The 18201-nt window shown below is 39.1% G+C and overlaps 1 protein-coding gene across 2 annotated transcripts in view; it reads left to right on the top strand.

Moving 5' to 3' along the window:
• The window catches only part of LOC149083474 (tetratricopeptide repeat protein 39B-like), a 42788-nt gene that overhangs the window by 16967 nt on the left and 7620 nt on the right, over positions 1 to 18201 (top strand). For both annotated transcript variants that reach the window (XM_089233992.1, XM_089233991.1), the window contains exons 4-14: positions 90 to 165; positions 3530 to 3659; positions 3785 to 3917; positions 4199 to 4298; positions 4400 to 4465; positions 4567 to 4678; positions 15593 to 15660; positions 15756 to 15815; positions 15918 to 16009; positions 16093 to 16272; positions 17745 to 17862. In XM_089233992.1, the coding sequence (XP_089090118.1) occupies positions 90 to 165; positions 3530 to 3659; positions 3785 to 3917; positions 4199 to 4298; positions 4400 to 4465; positions 4567 to 4678; positions 15593 to 15660; positions 15756 to 15815; positions 15918 to 16009; positions 16093 to 16272; positions 17745 to 17862 (1135 nt within the window). The remainder of the gene's footprint in view (positions 1 to 89; positions 166 to 3529; positions 3660 to 3784; positions 3918 to 4198; positions 4299 to 4399; positions 4466 to 4566; positions 4679 to 15592; positions 15661 to 15755; positions 15816 to 15917; positions 16010 to 16092; positions 16273 to 17744; positions 17863 to 18201) is intronic.

Consider the following 18201-nt stretch of genomic DNA (forward strand, 5'->3'; position numbering starts at 1 on the left):
TAAGACCAAGTCATAACTGTATATTCCTCACGTGATTAAAAAAAAAAATTATATCCTGTTATCATTATTGTTATTATCATTCACAATAGGGCGCACTGCAGCTCGTACCACGCCTTGGGCAAGGCCACCGTTCATTTCATCCAGTCCATTTTATCCTTCGATCCGGTAAGATACACAAAAACATACATTTTTCTATACTTATTAACTTCTTGCGGACCATATATTGAAAAACATTGCAGACAAGGACAAGGCAGACTTGGCATTGAATCCGACAAACCTTGAAACGTGTTACAATTGTCTCGGTCTCGTCAATTTAATTGGCTAGTGGGACAATCGAGACCTCTTCTGGTTATTTTGTTTTCCTTTAAGTAAGATTTCGCAATTGATTAAACACATTGATTGGAAAAGGCCTACACCATGCCGAGTGCATCAATCTTGGAGAGAGGGTGGAGAAATGTCACTCACGTGACTTATTTCGGCTTCCATTATCAGAAAGAAAAGAAATCCATCTTTCGTATCTTGTTCTAACTAAATGGTGCATATTCATTGTAAATGATAAGGCCGCAAAAGCACTCAGCGATAACGACGTCATTATTGCAATGGAATGTCGCAATAAGCGTGGGCCCTGCGTCGTCCCATTTTACGCTACACAATCTGCGGATAGCTTTGATCTAAAAATAAAACATTGCCCCGTGATGCTTCATTCTTTAGATAGGCTACATGGACCGCACATTAATCCATTAATGGAATATAGTTCATCCGTATTGTGTGCCGAGAACAATGGACGTGTATCGCCTCAAGCAATCGTTACTATTTATTTTACGAAGAGTGTCACGGTACTCTGCACAAGTGGTGATGCATCCATCACCCGAACGTCCTCACGAACCACGTCCACCTAGATAACCGAAAGACCACCTAGATAACCCACCTAGTAATTTTGGAGGACGTGCACGAACATTCAGATTACGTTGTTGTTCTAAAATGCGGCAAATTAGCAAATAATGAGAGGAATACTTATGAATTATTTATTACTAATCCCTTATATAATTCCGTTTTCTCTAAATGCTTCTGTAAATTTTATCCACAGGCACAGGCTGCTTACGTAGCTGTATTTTAATTCTGCTGTCAGTCATTTCATGCGCAAGACCCATGCTGTCTGCGTAGCTCTAATTTAACTACGCTCTCTCATTTTATACAGATGCCCAAGCTGCCTACATAGCTCTGATTTAATTCCGCTTTTTCATACGCAAGTCCAAACTGCCGGCGAAGCTCTGACTTAACCACGTTCGTTCTCATTTCTTACGCAAGCACAAGCTGCTAATGTGTGTGTGTAGTTCTAATTCAACTCTGCTTTCTCCCTCATTTCATACGAAAGCCCAAGCTGTCGGCATGTTCTAATTTAACAATGCTCTCGCTCGTTTCATACATATGTCCAAGCTGCCTACGTAGTTTTGATTGAAGCCCTCTTCTTCTTTTTCATGCATAAGCTTAAACTGCCTGCGTGGCTGTAATTTGAGCCTCTCTCTCTCTCCTTCATTTCATGCGCAAGCACAAACTGTCGAAGTAGTTTGATTTAACACCACTCTTTGTCATCTTATGCGAGCACACGCTGACCATGTTGTTTCAACGAGCTCACGCCAGATATGAAGCTTCAATGATCTCCCTCCGGGATATTCAGCTCCAAATCTAACCCGCAAACACTGCTATGTCGCTCAGACTTATCCACGTACTCGCCCTCACTTAAATCTGTTTTTGGTCTTTGAAGAGTGGAGGCTTTATCACATAATCATGGTCATTACACTGTAAATAATCATGATGCGCATTTTGTTGAGAGATATTGAATAGTTATTAGCACTTGACACTCCCTGCGTAATATCACGTTTTTACAATGACTAAGCAGTACGATGCTCGAAATCGAAGTTCCCACATTCCCGTTCGTGCTATTCCCCTGCATCGCATTCACTCTCGTCAGTTCCGGATCACGTGACGCGAGTCGATGTCAAATAGGTCAATGGCCTCTACATGTCCAATTCCAGGATGAGATCTTTTGTCTTCGTTTCATAAAAAAAAGTTGTGCCTGTTCGATCGGTCAACGAGGCTCTGCCCTTAAAATAATAAAAGTAAAGGACACGGTTTTGTGTGGAACAAAAAAAAAAAAAAAGATAGGTAAATTTTTTCCACGACCGCTCATGAGTACCGTGACTTCCCGTAGCTTGAACAACCATTTGGAAGGAAAAACAAAGCAATACTTACTCATCATTAAGTTAGGTTTTAATGCACAAAGATGAGAAAGTTCACGTCCCTGTTCACGACAGAATCGGTCATCTTCGGTTCTCAATATTATTTCGGCGATTGGACGCATCAAAATCCCTCGTCTTCTCGTGAAGTCGTAGAATTTTCCAACTTGCATCGAGTTTGAAACACAAAGGGCTTAAAACATTAAATAGGTCGACACAGACATCGGGGGGATTAAAGTTAGAAGAATGGACCAGTGTTCGAAATTTACGTTTATAAGACTTATAAGGCTGGCCATTCATTGAAAGCTACTACGAGCGAAAACAAGTGACGTCTAAGCGCAAGACTGCTATGGTAATCTTATTGCGCATATGTAAGACTTTTTCCGCAATTTGTTTTGGCGCTTAGACCGGTCGTCCACTGGAAGCTACAACGAGCGAAAACAAGTCACGTGTATGCGCAAGACCGCTATAGTAGTCATGCACATATGTGCCGGTTGTTCCACGATTTGTTTTCGCTCATTGTAGCTTCCAGCAGTGGACGACCGGCCTAAGTCGTTATCACATCACATTTAGTCAGATTGTACCGTATTACAATGTTTCTCAACCACTGGGCCCTGGCACTAGGTGAACTGGGACGCGAGTGGTTCACTTGGGATTCTAAATTCCATTCTGATCCATGATTGTCCATTCCAATCCGTGAATACATATTTTAGCCACGTATAATGATCAGGCAAACCACCCACCTCTAAACAGAAATTAACCGTGCCGTGGTCTTACAAACGTTGAGAACCACTGTCATAACACATAGTACATATATTCATCATTTCTCTGCGGTTTTCCAACTTCGAATGCGAGCCGGTCTCCCATTTGAAAAATTTTGAGAGCAGGCAGATCTACAAAATGGTACTTACGCAACATGAAAAATTCAAACATTTATCATCTTAACTTCAAAATATGGAGGGAATATGGCAGCATCAGCAGAAACAACACGGACAATAATCTCCGACCTACGTAGCGCCCGTTGTGGTAGACATATTTTATTGAAACTTGGTATATGCGTTATTTGGACCATGGGAAAAAGATAACAGCGATAAAAAGTGTCAATTTCTCAACTGGTGGTCAAAAAGTAAATTTTTTTTATTTAATTTCTTCTCTCCCCCCCCCCCCCCCATGGGCCATATATCCTATATGCCAAGTTTCCTCAAATAAGCACTGCATACATCTGAGTAGTGTCAGTTTATTTATAACCACCCTGTATTTATGATGCACGAAAACTCGTACATTGTGAACAGGAGGATTTCGCCAGAACCATGGAGGTGCTGAAGACCAGCGTAGCGGTATGCAACCGCCAAAGGAAGAGGGGAACTCTCATCTACATCAGCAGGTTGCTCAGGGGAGTTGACTATAACCTCTACACGACAGGCAAGTAACAATACGCCTATGCGATAATTACATCACAAATTCAAAGAGGCACATTCAATTTATCCGCTCTTATAATCTCGATTAAATTTGTTATGAATCAATTACTGTGTTTCTGTACTTGGCAGAGGAGGTGCACGCCGAGCTGTGCTATGCGGAATGCCTTTTGTTGACTGCGCTGACCACGTTCGTTGCCGATAACTCTTTCGTCAACTTCATAAAGGGTGGTCTTAGGATCAGGGCCTGCTACAGGGCTTACAAGTAAGTTTCACTGACATAAAAAATTGTCTATTGCTATCAAAGCCGTACTGGCTCATCTGGCGAACCCCAAATGGGCGCTAATTGTTGTAAGTCGACCCGAGGGAAGGGTCATGAATAAAAGTTGTGGGTCATGAGTCAAAGTTGCGGACCAAGGGGATCAAAGATCTGGACCAAGAGGATCATGAGTTAAAGTGCCCACTCTCTACTAAAGATTGAGTACCCCTGTTTTACACGAAACATTGTCGTCAATTGAGTAAGCTTTCCACTGTTTTCTATTGCAGAGAAGCCGCACAGATTCTCGAGCAGAGGACGTGGCACGACGAAGAGGAGAAGAGACACTTCGAGAGTGGCGTGCGCATGGGCCTTGGCATTTTCTACCTGGTAAAAACATCTTCATCAACCATCAATAATGATAATACAATTATTCTCACCCCCTCCCCCAAAAAAAGCAAGTAAAATAAAACTTCCTTTCATTCCGACAGGTCGTGGCCCATTTGCCAGCCCGGGTCATCAGAGTGCTCGAGATGATTGGGTTCTGCGGTGACAAGGTGAGGCTGTCGAATCCTTTGCATAAAAACTAATTTAAAGTGGTGATACATACATACATCACTGACGCGTCATAACCATACCATGCATAATCATATTTCAGGCTGAAGGTCTTGAGCAAATGTACAAATCGGTGGAATTGGAAGGATCCCTCAGGGCACCCCTAACGGCACTGTTCCTTGTCTGCTACACCACGATCATCACTTATATCTTTGGTAAGAGAATCTTTCTTCTATCATATTCTAGAAAGTTTATTCTCCGTTGCCATCCAGAGGCTGGCTCAAATACAGGGTGGGGCAAAAAGTTCGTACAAACTTTAAAAACTCAAAAACCGGAAAAATAACCGAAATAAAAAACGGTTTGCAGGGTTGGCATCGCTAGGTCACGGGAATTTTTTCAAGACGGGGGGGGGGGGGATAACTAAAAAAGCCGATAGGTGGCGCTAACGTACCCAAGTCAAAGAAAAGATACGCAAATAACGAACAGAATGCCTCCAAAGCGTTTATTACAGCAGTATGTGATCCACATGACCACCACCATAGGGTATAACACATTACAGGCGAGTCACAAATCCAGCAACGGCAGAGTGCAGCAGGTCCGGATGTATACATGGCACCTCTTGGTGGATCGCATCTTTCATTTCTGACAGAAATCGGATCGATACACCCGGGATTTCAAATATTCCAATAACCAGAAGTAAAATAACCAGTACTTAACGCATGAGTTCCAACCGGGCACGACCCGGGGGCCTCAAGAGAAGATAGGGATGCTAACTAACCCTGCAAATTGTTTTTATTTCAGTTATTTTTCCGGTTTTTATGAATATTTAAAGTTCCTACGGACTTTTTTCCCACCCTGTATCACATTATTTACCGGCGAATCTGGAGGTATTCACAGCACATTATTCCCCCCCCCCCACTATCCCAAACCAACTAAAAATTTAAAAAAATGCAAGTATTTTCGTAATAAAAATTAATTAAAGTATCGAAAGAAAATACCTTTTATGGGGTTATTCAAGTATTACGTCAGCATCGATGGGGGGGGGGGGATCCGATTTGATGATTTTTGATGACAAGGGGGAGGGGAGGGGGGTTTGGATGATGCTTACGTCATCAACCACCCTTTATGAAGATATGAAATATTCTTGATGTCATCTTATTCGGTGCACCAGAAACGGAAAAAAACCTTTCCATAGTTATTGGGCACCTGAACTAACATTCTACCTATTGATACCACCATACAGAACCCACATTAATTACCTTTAAATGTTTCATGGAACTTTCAAGTGCTCTGGAAATGTTTCCGGCCGCTTAAGTGTTCTAAAACTGTGCCACCTATCACTCAAGTGTTCTAAAACTGTGCCACCTATCACTCAAGTGTTCTAAAACTGTGCCACCTATCACTCAAGTGATCCGTAATTATGCCACGGATCACTTGAGTGATGGGTGGGGGATCTCTCAAGGGATCTAAATGTGCCACGGATCGTTCAAGTGTTCTGGAACTGTGTCGCGGGTTACTTAAGTGATCTTTGAATGTGAAAGTGATCTTTGAGGCCTACTTCAGTGATCTGAAAATGTGCCACGAGCCAGTTAAATGCTCTGGAATTGTGCCACGGGTCATTCAAGCGATTTATAAATGCGCCGCTCAATTCATTTTTACAAAATTAGGCTTGAGGGGGCAAGCCACATCAGATAACCTTCAGGGCCACATTTGTTCTGCGGGCCATGGGTTTACCATATATGGCTTAAAGGGTGGGTCGCAATGAATTCCTTAAAGATAAATTTTGAGTTCTTACCCTTCAAATAGCATTGAAATTTACAGAAATTGATTATAATAACATATAAAGGTATTTTTTTTCGAAATTTTAATTTTTTTTTTCGTCGGGGGGGGGGGGAGGCGCGCGAGTCCCCTACGCCCCCTCCCGCGTACGTTTCTGATCCCGCCAATATGTGTTAGGAGGCAGTGATGACTAAATTTTGCTGACGGGGGGGGGGGGGTCGAAAATGGCTAAAAATGTGCTTACGTAATACTTGAAAGGCCTCCTATACGACATTTTATATTTCTGTTAATTTAAATGCTTTTCGCAGGTTAGTTATTCATACTACATCACATACTCTCACATGAAATGGAAAAACGGTGAGATAATCAGTTATGAGATAGATAAGGATGGTCTTTTTCCGGGAAACAGCAAAAACAAGGTTTTCTCCAGCGAAATACCATGGTAAAAACTATAAATAACATGGTAAATACCATAGTAAAACAGCAAATACCTGGTAATACCATGATGAAATTAGTAAAAACCTGTGGCAAATACAAATACAACGCCACAACAGGCAAAATGCCCAACGAGGTGGCTGAGAAAAAGATGCCCATAAAAAATATGGATGTCATATATTTCAAGAATAAAGCAACCCAATTTACCATGGTAAAAACAGTGAGAACCTGGTAAATAACATGGTAAAAACCAGGTGAATACAACTAGCCTCTATATATCGATGAAAATTAATGCGCAGAGTAACTTGTTTAAACTAATAGTCATATAAATTACTGTTAATAATTACTTAATCCAGTGGCATCGGAGCCCGGGGGGTGCTGTGGATGCTCGACAGTGGATGCCCCAGACTTCCAAGTCTATCCCCGCCTATGCTTTGTCCTAATTCAGAGCTAAAAAACTTGAAGAATTACAAAGCAAAACAATGTTCTAAATTATAAAAGGCGACAGCCTATTCCTTCGATCTCGAAAAACGCAGAAAAATGCAGAGAATGAACGTATCTTTATCTCGTATATTATCGGGTTGACCGTAATTAAATTACAGCAATAAGTGAATGTGAATAATCTCTCATTGCCATTGCCAGTTTTCCTGTGCAAAAAAAAGTGAAACCCCATTTCATTTATTCTGATTCACTTTTCAATACCTACTTGAAAATGAATATCGCACGAATGTCGGTCTTTTTAATGTATTCTGTGATTCTTCTCAAACCACGCTTTTCCCGGCATGCCGGGAATATGGACCAGAAACTACAACTTAAAAAAAATACCGGTGTCCAGAGCATTGGCGTACGCAAACGGGCGTTTTTGTGGTTCTAACCCCCCCCCCCCCGCCCCAAGCCGAGATTATAGTGTTATTTTGCAGGAAAAAAAGTAAACACCCCCCCCCCCCCCGAGAAGAAGAAAAATGTGAAAAACCCCCGTTGAGAAAATTCTGCTTACGCCTATGGTCCAGAGGCATACCCAGGAAGGGGTGGATAGGAGTGTAAGTGGGTGTCGTCTCTCCTCGTGGGCGCCATCTGTATAATTGCAACAATAATACGATCCTTCCGTGCATATACAGTGAAACCTCGCTACAACGATAATCGATGTATACGATATAAATCCCTCTACAACAATAATTTTTCAAATCTTGTTTGGAATTGCCTATAGTTTAATGTTAAACAAATCTCTATACAACAATAGCTTTTACTACGATAAATCCCTCTAGCGATATTTTTTAAGAGATTTTGGAATCGCTACAACGCTTTTTTTTTACATTTCACTTTAAATCGTCTTGAATTTAATTTTAACCTCGTCACTTGTTTTCATTCTTCCAAGAGCATCTAAAAACATCCACATTTTTCACCACGTGATCATCGAAAATGTTGATAAAGCTGTTGGTATTTTCTCTATAAAGGTGCAATATCGTAAACATCTTTACAAAGGCAATGCATCTGTATGAATTATTTCATTAATCAACTAATTAGTTATAGCTTTTCGCAACGAATAAATACTTTAAAGCGTGTTTCCTGGTGGTAGTAACAACGCGCGTGCAAATTTAGGAAAGATGCCAACAACAGCATAAATTTTGTGGCACGTGATGACAATGTTGTCTCTTGATATAACGGCAATTCCTCTACGATAATATTTTTTTGGATCGTAAAATATCGTTTTATCGATGTTTCACTGTACTAAAACATTGTACAGTTTTTCAGCCGTCATCGTTGCATCCGTCATTTTGTTTATCTTTTCGTCTCCATCATAATTAACGCTTCAATCAAAGTGGAACTAATGCTTTTTCTAGAGGTTGCGAGACTTCTCTCTTTCTCTGCTGGAGATTGACATAAATTGCACAGCCATTCAATCCAGCCTCTCTCTCGCTGGATTTTAAATCTCTTTCCGATGGAAACAGATGGAGGAGACTCGAAAAACTCGTTCTAACTTGAACCAAACACACTTGCGGAAGTGAAGGCTTACGTGAAGGACTCACTCGGCAAAATACTCACTTTTGTTGATTCAAGATCTCTTTCATCTCAAGGTTTCGCGGAAACACTTGCCAAAGGAAATAAAGACATTAAAGGACACAATCATAAATATTTCGTACATGTAGCTTACGCCATGTTATGACCCGTCGAGAAACTTGTGTGTGTGTGTGTGCCAATATCACAATGACAATGTGTCTCACTAATCACACAGAATATTTCCACGACGACCTTGTTCATTGTTTGAGTAGAAGAAGGAATTATTGAAATACCACAAACTCGATCTCGCGCGTTTGGAACTTTTTTTTTTAAATTTCAAATTCACTTTCCAATAAACCAGGGACAGCTTAAGCAGGGGTGCAACGGGTGCGATGCACCCGGGCGGCAGGTTAGGCCTTGGATAGACATCAAAAATTCAAAAAATTTCCATTAGTAAAAATTCACATGACATCACGGTTTTCATCCACACTTTCACGAAGATGTTGAGACAACTTGAAGGAATAGACAGAGCCTGAAACCTTTGTATCAGAAATAAGAATATACGCTATCACAAAGGGGCAAATGTGCATTTTGTCGATCCCACCCAGTAATTTTCCCAGAACTGTCAAATAAAGACAATGGAAAAATCCGGCTTCTCACTTGTTACGTTCTTGGAGCACCAAAAAAGCACCTTTCAAATAAATTTCTTAATAAAAATCACTTTGTTATACTCGATAAGTGCGGATAAGTGTAAGTTATGATGGCTTATCAATCTATAAAAACGGTGTTGGTGTTGTGGATTAAATTACGTGGCATAATTAAGAACGGCAAAATAATCCAGGACTATAAAGAACGTCACAAATACTTTAAAAGCGGGATATATGGTCATGCACACTTTGCCTAGTAAACAATGGTGTGTGGCTTTTTACTGAATAAAAAAATCAGGTTTGTTCCGGGCTTCCCTAGCTAAAAGCCCTGCCATCTTCCCGCAAGACTCATCTTTAGGGGCGGCACACGAGCCTTTGCACCCGAGCGGTAGGTAGGCTCAAGTCGCCCCGGCAATAAACCCAACTATTTTTACTACTTTCAAGTTCTGGTAACCTTTTTTATACACCGATAAGGCTATCTTACATTATGTATATATAAATATAAAAAAAATATATTCTTTTCGACTTAAGCTGATTGAAAAAAAAAACATTTTGTGGGCCAATGTGTTATGGCCAATGTCGCTACCCTTGTATTATGCGATCAACTTTGGCTACTTCACTTTTTCCTATCTTAAAGCATTAAGGGGTCTCACTACTCTTTGACGCTTCAAAAAATCGATTTTTCAAAAATAATTTTAAAAAATTCTTCATTTCATGAGGAATCGAATGCAAAAAACCGCTTGTCGATCGGCCATTTCTTTCTTCTGCTATTTAAGAAAAAAGAATTGTAAACAAAGAAATTTAAAGGTCCTTTTAAATGGCCCTTTAAACGCCACATTGGTGATGGTGATGCAAAGACATTTCTGGAAGTGAGTCGATGTAACCCCTATGGAAAAGATGTGCCAATCGCCAAAATAGAATGTGTGGGACATGTTCAAAAGCGCATGGGGACTAGACTTCGCAAATTAAAAACCGAAATGAAAGGAGTGAAACTTGAAGATGGGAAACCGCTCAGTGGAAAAGGACGTCTAACTGACAAACTTATCGATAAGTTATCATGTTATTATGGAAATGCAATAAGAAATAACAGTGACTCGTTAGAAGATATGCGGAAAGCTGTCTGGGCAATTTACTGCCATACTTGTTCAACTGATGCTGAACCGATGCACTTCTTTTGTCCCCAAGATTCAGACTCCTGGTGTAAGTACCAAAAATATAAACAGTCACCCAAAGGTCAAGTACATCAGTATCATCATAGGAACCCTATTCCTCCAGCGATTGCAAAACACATCAAAAAGGTTTTTATACATTTATCAGAGCCTGAGCTTCTAAAGAGATGTTTAGGAGCTAAAACTCAAAACAACAATGAGTCGCTAAACAACTTAATTTGGAAATTTTGCCCTAAAGTGTCAGGATGTGGGCGAAAAATAGCAGAAATTGCAGTCAATGAAGCTGTAATAAGTTTTAATGAGGGAGCAACTGCTAGGGCAAAGGTTCTGAGTGCACTAGGAATGGAGCCTGGTTGTTTTTTTCATACAGCAGCTACGAAAGCAGATCAGCAGCGTGTGCGAGTTGCTGAAAGACGTGCTGACTTGACCACATTAGAGGCCAGGAGAGCAAGACGAATGCATGAAAGTGAAGCAAATAAACATATCCTTGACCAAGAAGGTTTGGTGTATCAAAAGGGGCACTTTTGATTGAGTGAAAACAAAAAGTATGCAAATTACACTTTAAAAAAACTTTGAACGCGATTTACTCAGAATGTAGTTTTTGGAGTTTATCCGTAAGATAAAAGGAAAACTATTGGACTAAATTTGCTGAAACTTTGCAAGAATGTTTATATAACATATACTAGTAGAATAGACCTCAGTTGTAGATATCCGACAATTTTTTCAATTTTTATAAATTTATACATTTTCAAAAAAATAGTAAATTTTGAAAATTTGTGTTTAAAATTTTTTTTTAAATAGTTCCTTTTTGTCAATTGCCACAATAGAGGTCTATTCAATTTGGGCATTCACATAGTTTAATTTCGTGCCACAAAATTTAATTTATCTGATTTTTTTCATTGACAATCTTACGGATGGTGGGATACTGCGGTTTAAAAAATCTGGAATATTTGTTTAATTTAATTTTTTTTTAAAAAAAGTATACAAACAAGAGTGACAAATAAAAAATGTTTATGAATATATGAAATGTTCTTAACAACATATAAAGTTTTTGAATTGATTGAGTGATATTTACTATTTAAGAAAACCACTCAAAGTAAGGGAACATTTTTCTCCTTTTTTCGTACTGAAAGAGTCGTGAGACCCCTTAAATGAAGAGCTAGGGTATATTTCTGAACCTGGGCTCGTAATAAAACTTCAACTTTTGAGAGAAAACATATATTTTCAACTTATAATGATCATAAAATATCAATATTTGCATGATTTTTGAAAATTTTTAATTAACAATGTTGTGACAAATCGACTAAAAAAATACTTTTAACCGGCGTTGGAGGCTTAATTATTGGGAAACCCATAATCACACATTTTGTCAACGTGACTAGCACATGCTAATTTTTCCTCGACACTAAAAACCTTGGGATGACCTGGTTTGCTAGAAAATGAATTTTTAAAAGTTTGAAGATATATACAGACGGCTTTTTCTCAGCCCTAGATATCAAAGAAACAGATATTTTCTGGATATTATCCCGATGCATATAAACTCGGAAAGAAAAGTCATCTCTCTCTACCGTCCCACTTGGGAGCCATTTCCTGAAGTTAAGAGAGGCTATTAAAATGCCTCTACTTCAGTGCCTCACGGCACAGCGCGTGAAATAAAGAATTAAGAATCGTGTCTGCAGTGGTGTAGATGGTAAGCGTGTTTGCCTGGTATGCAAGAGGACCTGGGTTCAAGTCCCGGTGGGGACAAGATGACTTTTCTTGCCGAGTTCACCTCAGCATAATATCCAGAAAATATGTTTCCTTTTAGAAGCTTGCTTACCTCCTTAACGGTGATTCATAGTATTCTGCAACTTGCCTTTGATTTATTTCAACAGATCTAATTGCATTTAAACAATTTTGAAAATGGTCGTTGCTGCAGTCTTCATAACTTCGACTTCCTGTCTAACGCTTGTAATTATACGCCATCTTTCTAGTTTGGAAACAAAAACCTAAAATAGGGCAGACATTTAAAAAATAAACATAATAATTGAATGTATAATTACGTTTGTAAGTGTACTCACAAACAAATTAACGAGGGTTGCAAAAATATTCCATATTTTGGCCCATCAAAATGTTAGGCTAAAGTAGGGAGTATTTTTGAAGTTTTGCCAGAGCTTTAAGTTTTCAATTAATGTTTTCGGGAAAGAGGAAAGCTTAAACGGAATTTCAATCATATTACGGTATCATTAAATTGTGTATCTAATTAGGCACTTACCTAACTTGACACAGAGCTGGATTATAAACTACAAACCTTACGGTTGAAAGTTTGAGGGATGAAAAAACCCTGTGCAGAGTTCACTGCATACAAAACCATCGTTGTTGCTGCCTAGTTGGCCATTCGTGAACTACCCGATGCACTCAGTTGCCTTACTTAGTATCGCTACTTAGAAAAAACTACTAAAACTAGTTCCAAATTTTTTTTTCTACAATAATTGGAGAACGTTTTATTATTTTATCGTTTTAGGCCAAAAAAGAGGGTCTCGGAACCAAAGTACCACCCGTTTTCGGTATCAAAAGAATTGCTATGATGGCAGCAATATCTCTAAGATATTGATTTTTACCGTAACTCACCCCAATTTCTATTTCTCACGTGCTTTTTATTGGGAATAGTAGCATCTCACAACGATTTGAATTTATGGGCATCTTTTTATCAGCCACCTCGTTGGGCATTTTGTCTGTTGTGGCATTGTATTTGTATATTTGTATTTGAAAATCGGTTCGGGGATGAACATGTGTATTGGAACACGAGTAAAAATGTAAAACAATAATTTGTCACCCTCTCTTTACCCACCACTTTATCCACCAATTGTCGGATAGCCAAGTGGATCACGGCCTTGAGTAAAAAACCGACCACGTATTTAATAGACTTGGGGTAGCGTCTCTGAAAGGTTTTTTTTGCTAGGAAATTGTAGAGAGAGGGGGTCCATTGAAATCAATAGAGCGCAAGCAAGCCTACAATATAATGCACTAAACTTACAAAAATTATTTAATAATAACTTATAAAAATAGAATAACTTATAACTTATAAAAATACATAGAATAACTTACAAAGACTTAACTCCTATGAATAAGCAGCAAAATACCGAGTATTTATCGCGCCCAACTTTGGTACACTAATTTTTTTCAATGTCTTTATACTAATTATTCATAACAGAGCATGTTGGTCATTTACGAAATCATTTTTTACAACCTGGTTGTTGGAATTTTTTTTCCCAATTGCTTAGATTTCAAAATAACACAAAAAGTTCATAAATGTTCCACCAGGTGGCGTTCTAACCTTCCTTATCATTTGGCACGTACTCGTATTGCTACATCAGTGCGCTACTTTCATGATTACATCTGCCATATTACAGGAATTATTGAAGATCATGTGAAATTTCCTATGTTATCTATTTCTCTTAGATATTTAACCTTTTTTGCTCCCGGGAATCCCACAATGATTTTTAGAGCCAGAAAATGATTGCAAGAGGCTGCGCATGTGTCCCAGTGTATACGAGATCTTTAAGTGATCATAACTTTTGAATGGATGAAGATAGAGCTATGAAAGAAGTATCTAGAGGTGTACTAAATTGTACATGTGCCACACAATAGTATCAGCCAAAACACCACCTGGTGGGAAATTCTTGAACTTTCTACTTTGTCGTGACAAATTATTGGGCTTTGAACAGCTCAAATTTGTGAAATTCTATTTAATGAGATGAAAATATGTAAAGCTTGCTCAGAATGTGTACACTGACTACCGAAATTACAAACATTTGCTACCATCTACTACTGCTTCTTTCAACCATCGATGTCTCGGACAATTTTCTTCAAATGATTTGCGGTAAATTTCTTTCGGTATAAAATCGAGAGTTGTTTAACCAGTTTGCATTTTTTGACTGTAAATCGCATAAAATCTTTGATTTTTTCAAGTTTCTTCAAATTATAATTTTAAAGAGGTAAGACTATTGTAACTGATTTAAAGATGATAATTTTCCATATGTAATACTAACTCTGAAATACTCTGCGGAGAATTTTATTACTTTTGGACACTTTCTAAATTTCTTTCCGTACAAGGCGAGATATCTCAGAAAAGAGTGGATGCTAGAAACACATTCGAGCTCTCTCTCTCTATCCTTTCCCCTCAACGATATGATACATTCGTAATCCCATAAACGGGAGAAGAATTCATTTTTTACTTTACCTTTGCATTCTTGCTTCCTTCCTCGCTACGGTTTGAGCAAACAAAAATGTATATACATGTAATATAACATATATAGATGAACGGTGGCTGTGGGGAGGAAATAGAAAACATGATCTTTTCATCGTTTTTCCCCTGATTCCCTACATGTTAACAAAGACACCGCGGTTTCAGTGATTTATCACTAATACTCCAAATACATCGTTCAAATTTATTAGAAAAGCCAATATTCAAAGAGGTTGGCATATTTACATTTTGCCGGTGAGTAGTGTTACAAGATATACATATTGTTGTCTGTCCCTAATTTTGTGAAACTTTGGTGTATCAAGGTCATTTAAGCGTTTTCAAAATTAGTGCTCCGTGATGAAAGTTTTCTTTAAAAAGTACTCCATGGCGTAAAAAGTTTGGAGACCACTGTCGACCATGGATATTTTCCAGATGATTCCTAGATCATGGATATCATTTCAAGAACTCTTCAGACAGAGCATGGAGATTGCTACGAGTGTTCTTTAAACCATTAATATGATTATGGAGGGCTCCATTAAATGTGGGAACGATTGAGAAACGCTGCCTAAGAACACTCATAGATATTGCTTGATGGGCTCAATAAAACATGCATGTTACTTCAAGGGTTCCCTAAAACATGGATATTATTTTAAAGGTTCCACAAGGGCAAAACGCTGGCCTAGAGTATAGGTTTGCAACTGCTGTTTCATGAAACTGTGGGGTTTTACAAGAGCCCCTCGGGGATCCGTCGGTATCGAAAGCTGTAAAATTTTTCATTGGCCTTGAAGGTTCCTCTATTTCAATTACTTTTTGCACACGATAATTACATTGATTATAAATGACCTAAACATGTATCTGCTCTTGTTCATCTTCAAGGTCTATCGGATGGTGATTTAGACTCTTCGGAATACATAGTCAAGAGAATGCTTCAACAATATCCGAGGGTAAGCAAACAATAAGTATAAATAGCTTTCTTGCTTTGTTGTAAAAAAGACCATTTTCTTTTGTTTTACGTTTCCCCTCTTGTTGTCCGTCACAGGGTGCTCTGTACCTTTTCCTTCACGGCAGGTTGCTCGTCGTTAAAGGAAACATAGATCAGGTGAGAACACGCCAATATCTTTAATTATTGCACAATTCTGAACTGTTACTCTGAACGAAGTATCATATGCGTCTGTTATTGTCTTTATACTTTTCCACCAAGGCGATAAATGCCCTCCAAGACTCCCTGACTGTCCAAGACAAATGGAAGCAAATGAGGAACCTTGGGTCCTGGGAGATCATGTGGTGCTATAGGTTTGTATGGCGTCGTGCAAAGTTGTCATTTTCACTGATTATTCTGGAGATTCTTGTAATAACGTATTTTCAATTTCATGCAGCTTCAAGTTCGAATGGCGTTCCGCCTGCAAGTACCTCGACTTTTTGAGGAGTGAGAGCCGATGGTCACCCGCGATCTACAACTACGCCTACGCTCTGGCTCTCTACCAGAGGTACGCCAGCAAACAGGACGACAGGTTCGGGGATCCAAAGCTCTTGGAAGAAATCGAGGACCTCATGAAGTGAGTTTATTAGAATCAGACCGACAAAATAGCGATTTATTCCCATAATTCGGTGATTACCGGATTGCTTCACTTCCATAAGACCCTTAGCATACTAGAAACGTACTGAAACATGCGTTGCACTGGATATGACAGTGATACGTTTTCTCCGGGGATGTATGCCGGTAGTGCAATAATGCAGATCGGAGCTGACCAACCGAATGACGACTCAGTCCATATCTCTAAGAAATTTCTGACAGGCAACCACCAGAAAAGTAGCAACAGCCCACAGAGCTCCTACAAGTGGAAAGTTTACTCGTTGCAGATCACGATAAGGGATTAGAATAATTTTTTTCATGCGATGCATATTGTCTAAATTATCTACCAGCGGGAAATATGCACGTCATATTTCTGAATTTGAGAATATGAGTTACAACGTGATGCGGGGGGGGAAACATATACTCATAATAGTTATGAATATGTTACAAATATGTGAAAAAAATGAGAATGATAAAATAATTTCAGCATATTGTAGCTGCAATTACGCAGACTGGTAATGCAATATGTCTGATGCATGCATGACATTTGAGTTGCATTGATGCATTTCTGACCGCGACGATGCAGTGATGCATTTCTGACACCAGCGATGCAGTGATATACGTCAAAAAAGATGCCATTAGGGTATATGTCTACACTCAGCAACAAGTTGAGAAACAGACTTTGTATATGAGTGTGGACGTGTTCTGCAACTTTGAAAAGTTGAGCAACAAGTCGCAGAACACGTCCACTTTTTTTTTTAAATATAAAAAGTCCCATATCACGTGTTGCGCGAGTTGTTGCTCAACTTGTTGCTGAGTGCGGACGTACCTTTATATGCATGCGTTAAATGGGGATGACCTTGAAGGGAATAGATTGAAATTGAAATGAAAAGCACTAAAAGCCCATAATTCCGATTTATTCCCATAATTTCATTGACGTCACCGGAATTGTTTCACATTCTGAAGATTCCTTAGCTCAGTGGTGCGCAAACTGTGGCTCGCGTCAATGAATGGGGGGGGGGGCGCGAGAGATTCTCTCCAAAATAAAAACATCCAAATTATAGAATATCGTTAAAAGTCAATATTATTTGATTAAAAACAAGCGTTACGAAATGTGCTTTCGGGACAGCACATTTACTAGAGAAAAATCGGAATGTCCCGGTTTTAGTCGCTTCTAAATTTTTTGGTCAAAAGGGGTCGCGCTTCAAAAGTATGGGAACCACTGCCTTAGCTAACTGAGCACTGTTAGTCTCCCTCTTTTACAGGTGGGGGGAGGTGGACACATGGACGTTAACTTAGTAACCTTTACGTGCTTACTTTACTCGCAAACAAATTAGACGCAATAAACCACCTTCACGTTTTTGAAATGATAGAGGTGTGTTCATTCCGTGTGCTGATATCATTTGAAAGGGTCGTATACCATTCTTTGATGTTTTTTTTTGTTTTTTCCGTTAGGAAAGTCCCGGGACTGAAGCAGAAGTTGGCAGGAAAATCGTTTCCCCTCGAGAAGTTTGTCGTCGCCAAGGCGAAGAAATTCACAACACAAAACAACAGGTTGCTCTTGCCTTACACCGTAAGTCTCACGTGAATCGATATACTGTTACTCTATTTATATATACAGTATAAGTGTGTCTGCCTCTTTTTGTATGTTTTTGATTCCAGTTAAACGTTGTTCGATTTATACAGCGTGTCCTGTAAGTCATAATTCGGCCTTTACCTCATCAACCGTTCGACGTAGATTCAAGTTTACAAAATGCTCAAAATGTGTTCAGATATCACTCTGTATCAGTTTCGGGAGTGAAAATACACTGTGCCATAAAATGAAAAAATTTTTTATATGGGCCTCATATTTTCTAACTTAAAGAGGTAAGGCCGAATTATGACTTAGAGGACACCCTGTATGTACAGTACA

Source organism: Pholcus phalangioides, unplaced genomic scaffold (genome assembly GCF_987345545.1).
Source record: "Pholcus phalangioides strain wild (caught in Gottingen) unplaced genomic scaffold, Ppha-v1.0 ptg000008l_1, whole genome shotgun sequence".
Classification (NCBI taxonomy): domain Eukaryota; kingdom Metazoa; phylum Arthropoda; class Arachnida; order Araneae; family Pholcidae; genus Pholcus; species Pholcus phalangioides.